General features: G+C 41.6%; 1 protein-coding gene across 2 annotated transcripts in view; it reads left to right on the forward strand.

Moving 5' to 3' along the window:
* The first annotated feature begins 70 nt into the window (after positions 1 to 70).
* KCNJ6 (potassium inwardly rectifying channel subfamily J member 6) overlaps positions 71 to 12660 on the forward strand; it is a 49971-nt gene continuing 37381 nt past the window's right edge. Inside the window, exons 1-2 of one of the 2 annotated variants that reach the window (XM_075033700.1) lie at positions 71 to 86; positions 9298 to 10218. In XM_075033700.1, the coding sequence (XP_074889801.1) occupies positions 9321 to 10218 (898 nt within the window). In that variant the 5' untranslated portion in view covers positions 71 to 86; positions 9298 to 9320. Of the gene's footprint in view, positions 87 to 9290; positions 10219 to 12660 lie in introns of those variants that run through there. The other variant, XM_075033699.1, reaches the window with a different exon arrangement.

Below are 12660 nucleotides of genomic sequence, written 5' to 3' on the forward strand. Positions count from 1 at the left end.
ATAAAAATATTCTTCTCCATTCTTCCTATGCCTTATATTTATGATAGTTCATTGATCAAAGCAAAGCAAGCTGTCAGAGTATGTTTGTGCTGCAGTCAAGATGGTTCCAATACCTGCCCAAGGAGCTCTATGAATATTCAGGCACAAAGCTGTCTCAAGGTTGTTCAGCAATGCAGGCAAAAAATTGTATTTGGCTATCCCAAGGATGAAGATTCAAGTAAAGCCACCCTTACTTCAGGAAGGGGAGGAAAAAAGGACAGGAATACAGCTGGGATAGAAAACAGCAGGGAGAGAGAAGGGCTGGCTTCTCCTGCCGGCATGAAAGTGGGAAAACTGGTGGTATCAAATTTCAAATTATCTGAAATAACATGACGTCTGTGTTGCAGACCAAGGTTATACATTGCTTAACACAGAGGTGGCATGAGGGCCTGTGGAGATATCTGAGGGAGCAAAGCCTGCTGGCACAGTGTTGGCAGATAAAAGTGAAAGAAGCCAAACCTGATGCAATCCTATCCATCCTGTCTAATGGGAGCAGTCCCTGGCACATACTGTCTTCCAAACTATTGCCATGTATTGTCTCAGATCACTAGCTGGCATGGGCCAAAGCCAAGACGGGTAGCTTGCTAACATTTAGCAGTACAGATAATCAACATTGGACAGGCCAACCAAGCTCCTCTTTACACTTCAGCTTCCAAAAGCAACCAGGAGCACTCCCCACCTATCAGTGACATTACAGGTGCAGAATTAAATGAGTCAGAATTATCTATACGAAATGTTCAGCTGATCAGCTAATTTTTGTTTCTAGAGTTTTCAGTTGGGAAAATTTTAATGGGAAAAAAATCATGAGAAGAAGGAACTGATTCTCCCCATCTCTTCTCACAAAACTTGAGAATACCCTTTTTCCATGTAACCAGTAAGGAAAATGTGTGGAGAAACCAGGATTTAACCAGCTCTCACACAACTTCCCTGGAAGGCTGAGCTGTAAATCAACAGCTCAGATGCAAAAGAGAAGTTGCAGAGAAGATGAAGTCATACTCTTCTCAGAGTTGCACAGGGAAAAAACAAGGAGCAATGGGCACAAGCTGTAGTGAGGGAAATTCCAATAGGATATAAACAAAAATAAAAGTCCCTAATGTGAGATGCAGCACTGGGACAGGGCCCAGAGAGGCTGCAGAAACTCCCATCCTTGGCCCTGAGCAACATAATCTAACTTTGAAGTTGGTCCTGTGTTGAGCAGGCGGTCAGTCAAAAGAACTTTAGAGGTACCTTCTGACCCAAAATATTCTATGATTTTAAGCAGGTTTTAGATTTATTTATTGTTTATTTCTAGCAGTTAGAGCATGTAAACACAAACAGTTTAAAACTGATAACACTCAGGTCAATATACTTCCTTCGTGCTTTCTCCTTTTCCTGGTACACCCCACAGACATGAAAAGTTGAGTTCTTAGTAAACCTCTGAAGAAATAGTGCAACTGACAAGTAAAAATTTTGGCATTAGTGCACGTGATAATAACTGACAGAAATAGATGGAGTTCAGTAACTGCAAAAAAGAAATCTCTCAGGGGGGCACACCAGACAATAACATGTTACAGCAACTCAGGGAGACATACATCTGACACAGAGGCATCAGAAAGCAAGCATGTGGCCAGTGTTTGCAGCTATTAAAGCCTGTCAGCACTGTGAATCATTAATGATCCCTATTATCCCTACTACAGCAGTTGCCAGTAGTTTTGCCACATGGAAATACTAGACATGAGCCAAGGTCTGATGTTGCCAGGTGACGTGACTCAGGGTAGGACACCTGGCCTGTCTCTGCAGCTGACCTTGTTCCACTGCTTGCAGCAGCAGTGACAATAGTATGCATTTTCCAAGTGCAAAAAATGCATCCTTTCTATCTTTCTTACCTTCTCAGAAGAAGCACTGCTTCCGAGGAGGCTGTTTTCCCTATTGGTTGTGGGTAGGACAAGAACACTATAGCAAAGGAGACTGAGGTCTGATTTTTTCAAAAGAGAGAGAGTACCTCTCTGACTTCTTTGCACAGTGCTATGAGCAATTGCATGCAAGAGTCTCTGATTTTAATGCCAGTCTTGCACACTTATCATGGCCAGGAATCTTCATTCTGCCTTTCTGGTAGTCCTCCATTGTCCAGTCTTCCATTGGTAGGCTATGATTTTCGGAGTAACCACTGCTCCCTCCATGTTGTTGAGCTTAGTCTCCACTGTTCAACATTCTCTGAAATTGCATAGGACACCTATTTGTTTCCCTTTTGTAGCTCTATCGGTTAGTCATTCTCGGACTTTCCTATTTATTACCTGCTTAAGATAAAAACGTCTTTGCTTTTGCCTTTCTGATAAGAGCAAGGGAACGAAAGTGGGGATGTTGAGCATGAAGAGGTAGTGAGTGCTAGACAAGGGTGATAGACCACCTGCCATAAAGCATAAGAAGGAGTTTTTAATTTAACATATAGCTTGTGACAGAGATTACTTGTACCATCACACGGCACAAGCCATAGCACATGTGCGATATCAGCAATAGCCCATACTAGCAATGCTGAGTCTGCTCAGAAGAATAACATCTAGACCGCACTGAACTGGGCCCCCTAAAAAGACTCTGGACACTGGTCCCAGCACCACATACATAAGGGGGTCAATGACCAGCATATATGCTGACATCAAAAACAATAGGTTTTCAGGAGAACCCTTAACTGCTCTGAACCTCTAGCTCAAGCTTTTCTGGAAGCCAAAAGTCTGGTAAAAATCATGTATAACTAGGCTAATCAGACAGGAGCAGAGACATGTAACAACAAACTCTCCTTATTCCAGAAATCTATTTTCGATGTCAGGCATTTGCACTAGAGATGCCTCTGAATTAACATTGACTCCAAGCACTCAGACTTCAGGTAGTAAACAAGTTTCATAATCCAATTTGGGATCCCCAGCCTAATGAAAGGCAGAATACGTTGATAATCAACTGTCTCCAGACATCTTTCCAGATTCAGAATGTGTAGCTTTTTTACACTGCCCCATATAAGTAACAAAGCCAAGGCTGTTTGGCTTCCCTGTGCTTCAAATGAAGCTACATTTAGCAAAGCAGATGTAAAAACAGCATTCTGGAGCCTTTAGTGGTAAATTCTGTAATGAAATTGGTTAGAATCCAAGACAAAAACTACAAGGTCAAATGACTACCAAAATTGGAGTTGTGGATTTTAAATTCATGATCAATCAGCTTCAATTTTTGTCCTCCATAATAAAAGGGCCAAGAATCAGAAATGAATGGAAATGTTTGTACTGCATAGAGGCAAAGCGTTACTCAGGCTGATTTTTTGCAGCTGTACAGGCTTAGAAGAAATGAAAATAGTAGAATGTTATTTTTATCAAGTTGGATTAGAAGGCAATGATGAAGCAGGTAGTGTGAAAAAACAAGGTATCATCCTACCACCTCTTTTCTAATCATAAATATACTTCAATTTGCGTTTCTTTTCTAGTGAAAACTGCTGTTGAAATAAATTTAAATCATATGCATATTCTCTCTGAAATTATATTTGTGATTCTATGGGCACAAATAAGTAATTTGGTTCTTGAAGCAATTTGCCAAGTCAGTGTTTATTGAACATTTCAACATTTCAAAACGAGGACTTAGACAATGTTCCCAGCAGAGTGAATAGACAATCTTGCATTGATTTCAACAGCACAGGACCAGATCCTAATTCCTTTCTTTTTCAGAAGAAAATCTGCATTTTGTGATAATGACTACTTACGATTGTTAGCTGATCATAAAAGGCTCCATTTTTTTCTGTAAACAAGACTGTTTCTCCTCATATCTAGTGGTAATACAGTGTCTCGCAGTATGGATTACCTGGTCTCACTGAGAGCGATACAGGCTGAGTTCATCAAACAGGCAAATCTCCCTCTATTCTGAGAATATCTGCTCCTGTGCCCTCAGTGCTCAACAGACACAAGATTTTACAAAGCTCTGAAACGGTGACTAAAGCCAGCCGGAGATTAGGCAAAGCATTTCAAAAGCTCCCAGTCTGCTTCCTCTCCCTGACTTCTCCTTGCACCACAAGCAAGAGAAGAAACAGAAAGACCCAGACGTAGAGCAGAGGATTGAACATTGCAGAAAATGTCTTGTGCTGTGCAGTGCTATGCCTTCTTCTCCTGATGTCAAAGCCTAACAACCTTGCAGAGGCAGCAGGGAACAGAAATAGCCACCTGGTTCTGCCAAATATTCCACAGATGAGTTCAGTGTCAGGGAGCCTTGTGATCACAGCAAATGAGAAGTGAATACTGAAGGCTGTTCACAGAAGGCAAACTTGGACCTTACAAATGCAAACAGCTGCATAACATAAAAGTTGCCCTCATCCCATCGGGAAAGTGGGGAATGACGTGCATGCAGACAAATCACAGTCAAAATGATGTTTGCTTGACATTTGTATACGTGCAATAAAGCCCATGAGAACAATTTGTAGATTATAAATCTTTGACGTTTTTGAAATTAGTGAGTTTTCAATGAATTTGCACACAAACCGTTTACAACTATGTTACAAGAGATAAAATTAGTCTACTAAATTACAGTGAAACATTCACTGAACTCTCTATATCAGCTTGTGTTACAAAAAGGTCAGTTATAATTTGTAATATTCTCTGCTGAAACTCTTAACTATTTCGCAGGACATCATACAACTCTAATATAGTATACAATCAAAATAGGCTACAAGTATTTAAATGAGACAAGTATGCCCTTTACATACCTCCTTTTGCTTTGTATTTGTACAGTACCATGACAAGATCTCTGAAGCACTACCAAAGTACAGAAAAATCACATTGCTAATGATAAAATGATTGCGTAGGGATTATAGTAATATGTTACATTCACAGCCACAGAGGTCATGAGAGCATCTTCTGTACAGCTTATAGTTTGTTGTTGACACTAGATTCATGTTATTCTACAGACTCTAAATAAAAATATGTGCTTGGAAACACTGGATTGTGCCTTTCCAATGATGTTCTGGAATAGAGAAGACAAGGGTAACAACACTGGTTGCATCTTTACCGGAAAATAAAATGTTCCCAAGCACTGGCAGCCAACTCCTTGTATGGTAAAATTCCTAGAAAAGCCCCTGGCATGGTTTTGACCAGTGCAGAACTGAGTACACACAATTCCTGGCTACATTTTGGGTGTTATCATGGGACACAGACTATTCCTAATAAGCAGATTGTATGAGACTACCCTGCTTTGAAAACAACAGGAGTTCAATAATACAAGTGTGGGCTGTACTACTCCATTTAGCCTCCACGCTAAAAAATAGGCCTGGGCACAGTTAATTTGCTAATATAGCCATAGCCAGTACCTACTGCTATGATGAAACACAAGCGAACTATTCAGGGACTTATTTAAGAGAACTCCTTGTCATTTGCTGGAAAATGAAACAAGTCACTGAAATCTCATATGTCATGTATGCATTTGCCTAAAAGACTCACTGAAACAAATACTTTGAACAGAATACTCTAAATTGGCACAGTATTGCTACCTGGCTGTTGTGTTCAAACAAACATAATGTTTACTGGGAGAGGGGGAAGCATTCAGAAGTACTTTTTTTTTTCAGTGCAGATTAATAATATGTATATATTTTTGTCGTGAAGAAACGCGGAGAGAGTAAAAATAGCTCTCAAGTGAGATAGCTGCTATTCACTCCCCTGTTCCTGGAACCATGACAGCCATTATATAACCAAAAGGAAAATTAAATTAAATAAACAGCATAAGCTAATTGGGTTCATATCAAGTAAAAATATAATTAGTCAAAGTGTTTTGTGGCAAAGGCGCTGACAATATGTGGCTGTTCCTCAGCCTTAGTGGTGAACAGGGATCCTGCCATGTGTTTAGAACTTATTCATCAAGCATTTCCATGGAAACACATAGATGCACAATCCTTGGATCACTTATTTCAGGAATTGCTGCTCCCAAGGTTCACTCTGGAGTGAGAACTCAGACCAGGAGAGGGTGACGGACTGTGATTCTGATCTAGAAACCTTCCCATACAGGTATTCATTGGGTCTCACAGGAGGAGAATTTGGGTGAGGGAAAGAGTCAAAGGGCATCTTGCATAAGAGAAAAAGACTAAAAACTTGACCTTAATTTTTCCTCTTAGAGACTGCCTGGGAGTTGAGAAATGACAGCACTGGAAGGAGCCTGAAGAGCTTACAAAATGGCCAGATGCCTCCAGGGAGATTAAAATGTCCGCAAGAGTGTTAGCAAGATGCTATACTGATTGAGACATAGGTTAAATGCAGTCACTGGGTTTGGTTGTCCAAAGCTGCCCTCTCACGTATCCAGATGGGAGTCAGCTCTGGTGCAACTTCTCAGAGTTAAGAAAAATCCTCCCACATTGGAAGGGGCAGGTCTCTGAAGCCCACTTACAGTGACAGTGACAGCCAACACCGTGTTCTGGGGAGCACAGCGGCTCCTTGCTCCTGCTACAAAACCTATAGCTGCTTGAGAAAATGTGGCCTCTACCTCTCTTTGTGGGTCAGCCCATGTACTGTGAAAATTTGTTGTATGAGTAAAAGGTGCTTCGTTGCTAGCAAGTACTTCTACAGGAAATAAACACTGTATGCAAAGCAGGCTAGATGGGTGCAGCGTATGACTGCTAGGCATCCCTGGATGGGGATGTCCCTTCAGATATTTCCTGATGCCAGTAACAAAATCAGCACCTGTGTCCCCTCCCAGCCCTGCTATGTTTTTCTAATGCACTTCGCCGTTTCTTGTAAGAGATGCTCAGGCAGGGAGGTCTAGGACATGGTTGCCTTTAATAGCAAGGTCAGAAGTAAGGTATATTCTCAAAGGCAACAGGGGAAACCTGCACCCTGTCTCTGTGTTCATGCCAGGCTCTATCTGGTAGGAGAAAGCAAAATATTCATAATGCCTTAAAGATAATGAACAACTTTAAACCAGCGTTACTAGTCTAACATACAGTCCGTTAAAACCTCAAAAGCCAGAGCCTTCATAGGCTGTTCATAAGTATTTGAGGGGTCTGTTACTGCAGTGATGTGATAGCGCCTGCGGACTGAAATTTCCTTAGGCACAATAGAGAGTTAAGCAGAAAGTGTGAAGCCTTAACTTCAAATTTTCTGTCTTTGGCTTAAGTCTGCCTCACAAGGTTCCTGCAATGCCTTTTTATTGTGTTTATTTCATCATACATTATATAGCATCAGTTATAATGCAAGTAGGCACACTGTCACCAACTGGGGTAGGTTCATTCAGAACTGACTGCCTTGTGACATGACTTCCAGTGCTGCCGCTACCATCAGCCTGAATAATGCTCTCTTTAGACACAGCAGCAACCTGAAAAGGTGGCACAGGATGCAGCACACAGTCTTAAAACACAGAACTGCTATCAGGTTTCCGTGCTACTGTCGACCTTCGAGCCTTTCTTTTAACACAGAAAGGGCTATGGGGCTGAACAGAGGCTTGGCTGGCAGTGGAGCAGGACAGAAGGAGAAACAAACAGTCTACAATCCATTTTTTTTATTATTCCTGGGTATTTCACTCACCCCTAAAACCTTACAAGGGTCTGTCATCTTCCTCCACAGGGGTGAGTCTGCACATCTTGAAAAAGCTACAGGTGCTGTGAGACTCCACAGACGATCTGCCGTGTAGCACATGTTTCTAAGAAGGAGAGACTAAAATGCTCTTCGAGCCACACCGACCCACCAAGAGCAGCCCCTTGCGCAACCCTCTCTCTGGACGAGAGCCCAGGCATCCCTGGTAGCTCCCCCGTGCGAAAGGATTTGGCCCCACTGCCCAGGGCAGTGCCAGGCAGAGACCCCCAAGCCCCTGGGGTGCCAGAGACAGGGCTGCTGTGTCAAGCAGGAGCTTTGATGGGTTTATGCCCCCATTTCCCAGCCCGGCAAGAGGTACTCGGAGGCAACCGGAGCTCAGGGAAACGAAGTGCTTCCCAAGCCAAGCTGTTTGCTCCCAGCTCTCTGCTGGAAGGTGGCCCCTCACAGCAGGAGTGGGCAGCCCACCCAGTCAGTTACTGGGTGGGCTGTTGGTGTATACGGTGGCCGTCGCAGGGCGCACCGGCAACACGCGTGTCAACGCCCTGGCTCTTCAGGAGGAGCTTCTCCGTGAACCGGTGGTACAACATCACATCAGTGCTACTCTGTTCAGAGCCAAGCGTCTAGGCAGAGCCAGCAGAAGCCTTTTCCCTTCACAGCCTGGCAGCAGAATGATAGCAGTTAGCCAGAAGAGAGAAAATTAGGAGTTCAAGAGCTGAAATTCCTGCAGGAACAAGCCCCAGAGTGCAGAAGGTTTCCAGTAAAAGACAACACTTACCCCAGACCTTGCCGTTTCCTCAGCTTCATGCAAAACACATTTGATAAAACCACTCTCCTCCTCAGTAGAGTCTTTTTTCTTGCACATAAACATAATGAAGCTATTTATCTCAAAAGGCTGGGAAACTAAAAAAAAAAAAAAAGGCAGTTACTGTCATTTCTGCGTTTTAAATTCTTGTAAGACACAGAGGAATGCTGTTTAGGCCCATACCATTAGAAAAAAAATGTACCCTTGAATTAAGGCCACAGGCATACTGAATTAAAATTAAATCATTTTCTGAAGTACCGTATGTTTTACATTACTGGGAGAAGGACGCACAATTCCCTGTCTCAGTATCAGCAAGATATTGATTTTCTATGGAAATGTGCTTGAATTGCTCTTGGTATACTATTACACTGTAGCCTGTCTTCAACAAGAGTAAGATTGGTTCATTCTAAAGACGGGGGGGAGTTAAAACTCCTTATACTTATTTAATACTTTCCCCATAGCAATGCAATTGAAAGAAAAAATAGCTCAACAATTTCTCATTTTCTCTGCTCATCTTGTTGACTGAAAGCCCCAAGTGAATCCATTTCCTCATTTATATCTGCTATCTCCCAGAAGATCTTTCTTGGTGCATAAGAAATCTCATTTATTAAACTGTAAAGGGGGATGGGGGGAAGAAAGTTCTGCTTAAACACATCTTGCAGAATTTAAATATGGGTGTAAATAGGATGACCTGATAGATAGGAAATGAGAGTTTTCCTTCAAAGTATTTCTATTTAGCAATAAATTGAGGATGCTTGGCATCATTTGACTTCCGTGTTGTGCATCTAAGAGGTGAGCAAAGAACAAGGATGATAATTTTATTGATTAATAGCAATTTCATGCCAGTAATACAGGAAGAAGTTGTGTGTTGACTTAGAGAAATAATAAGAAAAATAATGCCTGCCTTTTTTCTTGTTTGTTTGTTTTTCATGGCAGCTAACGTACTGGAAGAAGACTCAATGGAGCAGGACATAGAGAGCCCTGTCACTATTCATCAGCCAAAGTTGCCCAAACAAGCTAGAGAGGATCTGCCAAAAAATATAAACAAAGAATGTGCCAAGAGAAAAATCCAGAGGTATGTTAGGAAAGATGGGAAATGCAACGTCCACCATGGGAATGTCAGAGAGACTTACCGTTACTTGACTGACATCTTCACTACCTTAGTCGATCTCAAGTGGAGGTTCAACCTGTTGATTTTTGTCATGGTTTACACTGTGACCTGGCTCTTCTTTGGAATGATATGGTGGCTAATTGCCTACATGCGAGGAGATATGGATCATATAGGGGACAGCACGTGGACCCCATGCGTCAGCAACCTCAATGGGTTTGTCTCAGCCTTTTTATTCTCAATCGAGACAGAAACCACCATTGGGTATGGTTACCGGGTCATCACGGACAAGTGTCCCGAGGGAATTATTCTGCTTTTAGTGCAGTCTGTTTTAGGTTCTATCGTCAACGCTTTCATGGTTGGCTGCATGTTTGTGAAAATATCCCAACCCAAGAAGAGGGCAGAAACCTTGGTTTTTTCTACAAACGCAGTTATTTCCATGCGGGATGGAAAGCTGTGTCTGATGTTCCGAGTAGGAGACCTTAGGAATTCACACATTGTAGAGGCATCAATACGAGCCAAGTTGATCAAATCCAAACAGACAAAGGAGGGGGAATTTATACCACTCAACCAGACAGATATCAACGTAGGTTATTACACAGGGGATGATCGTCTCTTTTTGGTTTCACCACTGATCATCAGCCATGAAATTAACCAGCAGAGTCCTTTCTGGGAGATTTCCAAAGCCCAGTTGCCCAAAGAGGAGCTAGAAATTGTTGTAATCCTAGAAGGAATGGTGGAGGCAACAGGTAACATTTCTTATACTTTGTATAAGGTAAATGCTTTAATTTTAGAAAGGAAAATCAGTGGGTTTGCTTCACTTTAAAGGAATCCCTTCAATAGTCATTACATTTGAAAAAGGCATCAGTTATCTGGTTAGCTTCAAAATTAAAAGCATGCCCAGTTTAATTGTCTGTTCCATCTTGCCTAATGGAATTAGTGTTGTTTCTGCTCTGTTTGGAAAATGGGATAGCACTTCTCATTTTCTAAATTTTTCACAGCATGTCACCCAGTTATTTGTCATTCTATTGCAGGAGCAACTCAACCACTAGGACCCTGTGGGATAAAATTATTTAGAAAGAAAAAATTCAATACAAAACTCTGTTTATGATTAACACGGAAGCACCATAGTTCCTGCTGCTTCCCGTCACCCATGGGTAACTGCAGAATAACTGCCTGCCATGTGAAATTCCTAGCTTGTTTGGATCCAGTAGGAAGTGATAATGTGTTCAGTTTTCTCTTTTTGCTTGCTTGTTTACTTGTTTTTGTTTTAACTTGTAACATGGGGCTTGTTCCACTTTAGTTCACAAAAGATCTGTCTGATTTTGTATTTTGCTGAGGCCCCCTACACACTGCAGAAGCGTACAGAACATTTAAATCTGGTATATATAAATAAGTCATGTTATGTCACCAGAGTCTTGTTGGGAGGCTATTTGGTCATTACCTATGATTATACAGCAGAACATCAGATATCACTTGACGGAGAGAAAATAGTGCTTGGAATTCACAGCAAATGGACTAGTAATGGTTTTTCTTAACATTAAAGCCAGAATAGTAAGATGATATTTTCTCTAAAAGTGCTGTGTTTCCTGCAGTCAGAGTGCTGGTACACTTGTTTTACGAGCTGGAGGTACTTTTTTTCCTGTTAATGACAGTATCAATCTCTGAAGTGAGTAAATATAATCAATACAACAGAATGGTGATTAGAAAATGCAGAAAAGATGTGCTTGGGGAGGAGGAACCGCTGAGTATAGGAATAGAAGAACCAGATTTGCCATTTTTCCCCACTACTGTAGCAAAAGCTAGGAAAGTTTGAGGATGTGGATTACACATCTCTGACAGAGGTACCACCTTTCTAACCCTGACTCATGTTTTGCAACTGGAGCCAGGAAATAAAGAGCAGTCTCTTACTAGAACATGTGTGTGTGTTTCACACATCTATTATGTGGTGTCAGAAGAAAACTGCATTTGTCACCATATAATAAACGTGTGAGACAAAAATGGAGCAAAAAAAAAAAAAAATTGAAAGGAACTTGGCAGAGAATTTGAAGTGGTAAATGCAAGGCTTCCAAATTTTCCAGGAAGTAGGTGGTACTGAAGAGAAATCAAGATGAAATGTTTAGTGTTTCTGATACGTGCAGTAGGCACAGAGGTTTCAAACATCTGCATCACCTTCGGGTGAGACGATGAGGAAATTGCTGTTTGTTAGCTGAAACCATTTTGAAATTTCTGAATTGCAGCTAAATGAAGTTGACATCCCAAAGAGCGGTGGATGTTTTCAGGTTTACAGAACACCATGTTTTCCAGAAAAATTATTGGCAAGTAGTAGAAGTATAAAAACCATCTCACCGAAAATACCTATAAGGTCAAAAGACCGTATACTTCTGCAGTGCATCAAATGTAGTCTTGTTGTCTTAAGCCTTGCCACTCTTCACTGTTTAACCCTCCCTCCCCTACCTCAGCTTCACCCCTGCACACTCACACAGCTCTCTGGGGTCTCCTTTGCTTCTCTGAGACTGACCACATCTTCCACTCAGCCATTATCAGCCTTCACCAGAGGGGACTACCTCTCAGACTGCTTGGGCTGGCAAAGTTTAAGTTAAAATGCCAGAAGAGTCCATATTAACAAAGAAACTGGGTGCAGTGATCTGAAAACCCACTGAAGCCATCCAGGATTAAGGTGTTACCCTGGCGCTGCATAGGTAGCTACGTTTACCATTTTAAGCTGCTCCATTTTGTCCTGTTTGGGTCGGCTCTCTAGCTGCATGAGATATAAGGGGAGGGCATCGAATAATGCTGTTTAACTATGGCATCAGAAAGTTTAATGTCATAAATACCAGCACAATTTCTAAAACATGTTTGTGTGGAAGTAGCCACTTGTTCTGTGCTTTGCCAACATGCATTGGGTTATTTTTGTTGAAGGTGCTATCAGGCCAACTTTCTACCAAAATTAGACATTTTCCTTCTTTTAATTTACAAATATTTTCCAGCTACATCCTGGCAAACACTGAAAGCAAATCTAGGCCACCATATATTCACATTTCCTTCTTACACCTGATGTAGAGTGAGAACAGTAAAAGAAGTTGCTTATAGCAGCAATCTCCAACCCTGGAGAGCAAGCAATACACTACCCTTCATACCTGCCAACATTGGTCAAAGTCACACGATACAAAAAACATTAAAACTGAAGC

The sequence above is a fragment of the Buteo buteo genome, chromosome 8 (assembly GCF_964188355.1).
Source record: "Buteo buteo chromosome 8, bButBut1.hap1.1, whole genome shotgun sequence".
Taxonomy (NCBI): domain Eukaryota; kingdom Metazoa; phylum Chordata; class Aves; order Accipitriformes; family Accipitridae; genus Buteo; species Buteo buteo.